The sequence below is a fragment of the Chlorocebus sabaeus genome, chromosome 1 (genome assembly GCF_047675955.1).
Source record: "Chlorocebus sabaeus isolate Y175 chromosome 1, mChlSab1.0.hap1, whole genome shotgun sequence".
NCBI classification, from domain to species: domain Eukaryota; kingdom Metazoa; phylum Chordata; class Mammalia; order Primates; family Cercopithecidae; genus Chlorocebus; species Chlorocebus sabaeus.
In genome coordinates this window covers 66,523,577-66,526,106 of record NC_132904.1, presented here as the reverse complement: position 1 = coordinate 66,526,106, position 2,530 = coordinate 66,523,577, and the positions used below count along the sequence as shown (strand labels likewise).

The 2,530-nt window shown below is 41.8% G+C and overlaps 1 protein-coding gene across 1 annotated transcript; it reads left to right on the top strand.

Annotated features, from left to right (window-relative positions):
- Positions 1-381: 381 nt before the first annotated feature.
- OR51M1 (olfactory receptor family 51 subfamily M member 1) lies at positions 382-1,924 on the top strand. Its single transcript, XM_038005531.2, has one exon. The coding sequence runs from the start codon at positions 932-934 to the stop codon at positions 1,922-1,924; it is 993 nt and encodes a 330-aa protein (XP_037861459.1). The 5' UTR covers positions 382-931.
- The last annotated feature ends 606 nt before the right edge of the window (positions 1,925-2,530 follow it).

Sequence of the window (2,530 nt, the reverse complement as noted above, 5' to 3'; positions counted from 1 at the left end):
AAGGTAACTAGACAAAGATTAAGGGAAAGCTATCTAAGGAAAAAATGTTTTTATTCCAGGAAGAATGAAAATACAAATGTTTACATATGAGCAAGAATACTAGATAAACTGGAAGAATTGTTTAGTGTCATTAACACCATGAATGTAACAGAGAAAATTAAGGTAGATAAGAAAATAGGATACATACAGAGAGAAAATAAGGTAGGGTCTTGAATGTCATTTTAAACCTTTTTTACTTCATTAAAAACTTTTATGTCTCTCTTGCTATATAGTAGTCAACTGAATAGAGTAGTAGAAAAGATAAGTCACTGGAATGTCCAGAAAGAGTGATCTGAATTAGAATAGCATCAATGAAGGTGACGGTGAGTAAACAGACTTGAATTATTCGGTAAACAGAAACCTCAGGACTTGGTGATTGGTTGATTAGATACTATGGAGAGATGTGATACGGAGAAGTCTAACATATAACATGATATTTGACTTGGGCCACTGAGATAACGAAAAGTACAGATGTTGCTAGAATCTGGAAATCAAAAGAGAAGAAGACAAGTTCTGGAATTATATGTTTGTTATTTACCAATATATGGATGGTAAATGAAATCACGGGAGTGGATGACATTAAGAAGAAATAATAGAATATGGCCAGAAAATTGCCAAGGATGGGAAGAGCTATACTTAAGGGTGGAGCAATAAAGACACACCAGCAAAGAGGCAGAGAGGAACTGGAATAATAGAAATACAGAGAAAAACTGGTGAGGGCAATGTTATCAAAGAAAGTTCAGTAGTGAGCCTGGTGGAATTCATAAGGGTGGAGTAGATAATACTAAAGGTGATGATGACCGTGGTACTGCTTGGGATGTTGTGAATGTTAGTGAAGCTGAAGAATTAGTAACCAGAAATATCCATTTATTTTCAGCTCAATCCCCGAGGAATGTCAGCCCAATATTCACGCAGTCTTCAATTCATGCCGCTGTCCAACATTACTCAGTTTAGCCCCATGTTCTATCTCACCAGCTTTCCTGGATTGGAAGCCATCAAACACTGGATTTTCATCCCCTTTTTCTTTATGTACATGGTGGCCATCTCAGGCAATTGTTTCATTCTGATCATTATTAAGACCAGCCCTCGTCTGCACACACCCATGTACTATCTACTGTCCTTGCTGGCCCTCACTGACCTGGGGCTGTGTGTGTCCACCTTACCCACCACTATGGGGATTTTCTGGTTTAACTCCCATCATATCTACTTTGGAGCATGTCAAATCCAGATGTTCTGCATCCACTCATTTTCCTTCATGGAGTCCTCGGTGCTCCTCATCATGTCCTTTGACCGCTTTGTGGCCATCTGCCACCCTCTGAGGTATTCAGTCATTATCACTGACCAGCGAGTGGTCAGGGCGGGCCTGATTGTCATTTTCCGGGGACCTGTGGCCACTATCCCTATTGTCCTCCTCCTGAAGGCTTTTTCTTACTGTGGATCTGTGGTCCTCTCCCACTCGTTTTGCCTGCACCAGGAAGTGATACAGCTAGCCTGCACAGATACCACTTTCAATAACCTGTATGGACTGATGGTAGTAGCTTTCACTGTGATGCTGGACCTGGTGCTCATCGCACTGTCCTATGGACTCATCCTGCTCACAGTAGCAGGCCTGGCCTCCCAGGAGGACCAGCACCGTGCCTTTCAGACATGCACTGCTCATCTCTGTGCTGTGCTAGTATTCTTTGTGCCCATGATGGGGCTGTCCCTGGTGCACCGTTTTGGGAAGCATGCCCCACCTGCTTTTCATCTTCTTATGGCCAATGTCTACCTTTTTGTGCCTCCCATGCTTAACCCAATCATATACAGTATTAAGACCAAGGAGATCCGCCGTGTCATTATCAAGTTCCTAGGTCTTAAAAAGGCCAGTTCTGAGTCCTGGGGCTAAAACTGCCCCTGGGTGCCTATAAGAAGGCCCCAAATTGGACTGAAAATTTGAGTATGTATTATTGAGTTATTATTGAGGCCCCAAATTGGACTGAAAATTTGAGTATTGAGTATGTATTATAGTACCCCGTGCTCTCAAAGTTTTTTGCTCCCATCCTAAATAAAGTATGGGCAAATTTATTTCTTCAGCTGTGGCTTAAAAAAAAAACTGACCTTCTCTTGCTTAAATTTGAATGATTCCTCCTACATCTGAGAACTGGCATTTTTAGTAGCATCAATGCTATCCAGAAAGCAGCTTTGTTGAAGACCATCATCAATGTAACTAAAACTAAAATGAAACTAAATAAAAACTAAAAAGAACAATAAGTAACAGAGCACCCAGAAGAGAGCCTGGCAGAGACCAGGTAAATGCCATTTGCTCTAACTCACCTCCGGAAATACACCTCCTTCAATGGTTCCTTGGGACTGCTTCCATCTTCTCTACCTGGCCAAGTTTCTTCTCATCTTTTTCTATGCTGATCACCAGTAACTTTCAGACCCCCAAGTCACATCAGAAACCTCAGAACTCCTGCATTCTTCCTCAACACCTAGTTCAAGCAACACCCAC

What these genes read in the sequence shown, in the direction of transcription:
- OR51M1 (XM_038005531.2), top strand. Translation starts at nt 932, where the DNA reads ATGTCAGCCCAATATTCACGCAGTCTTCAATTCATGCCGCTGTCCAAC.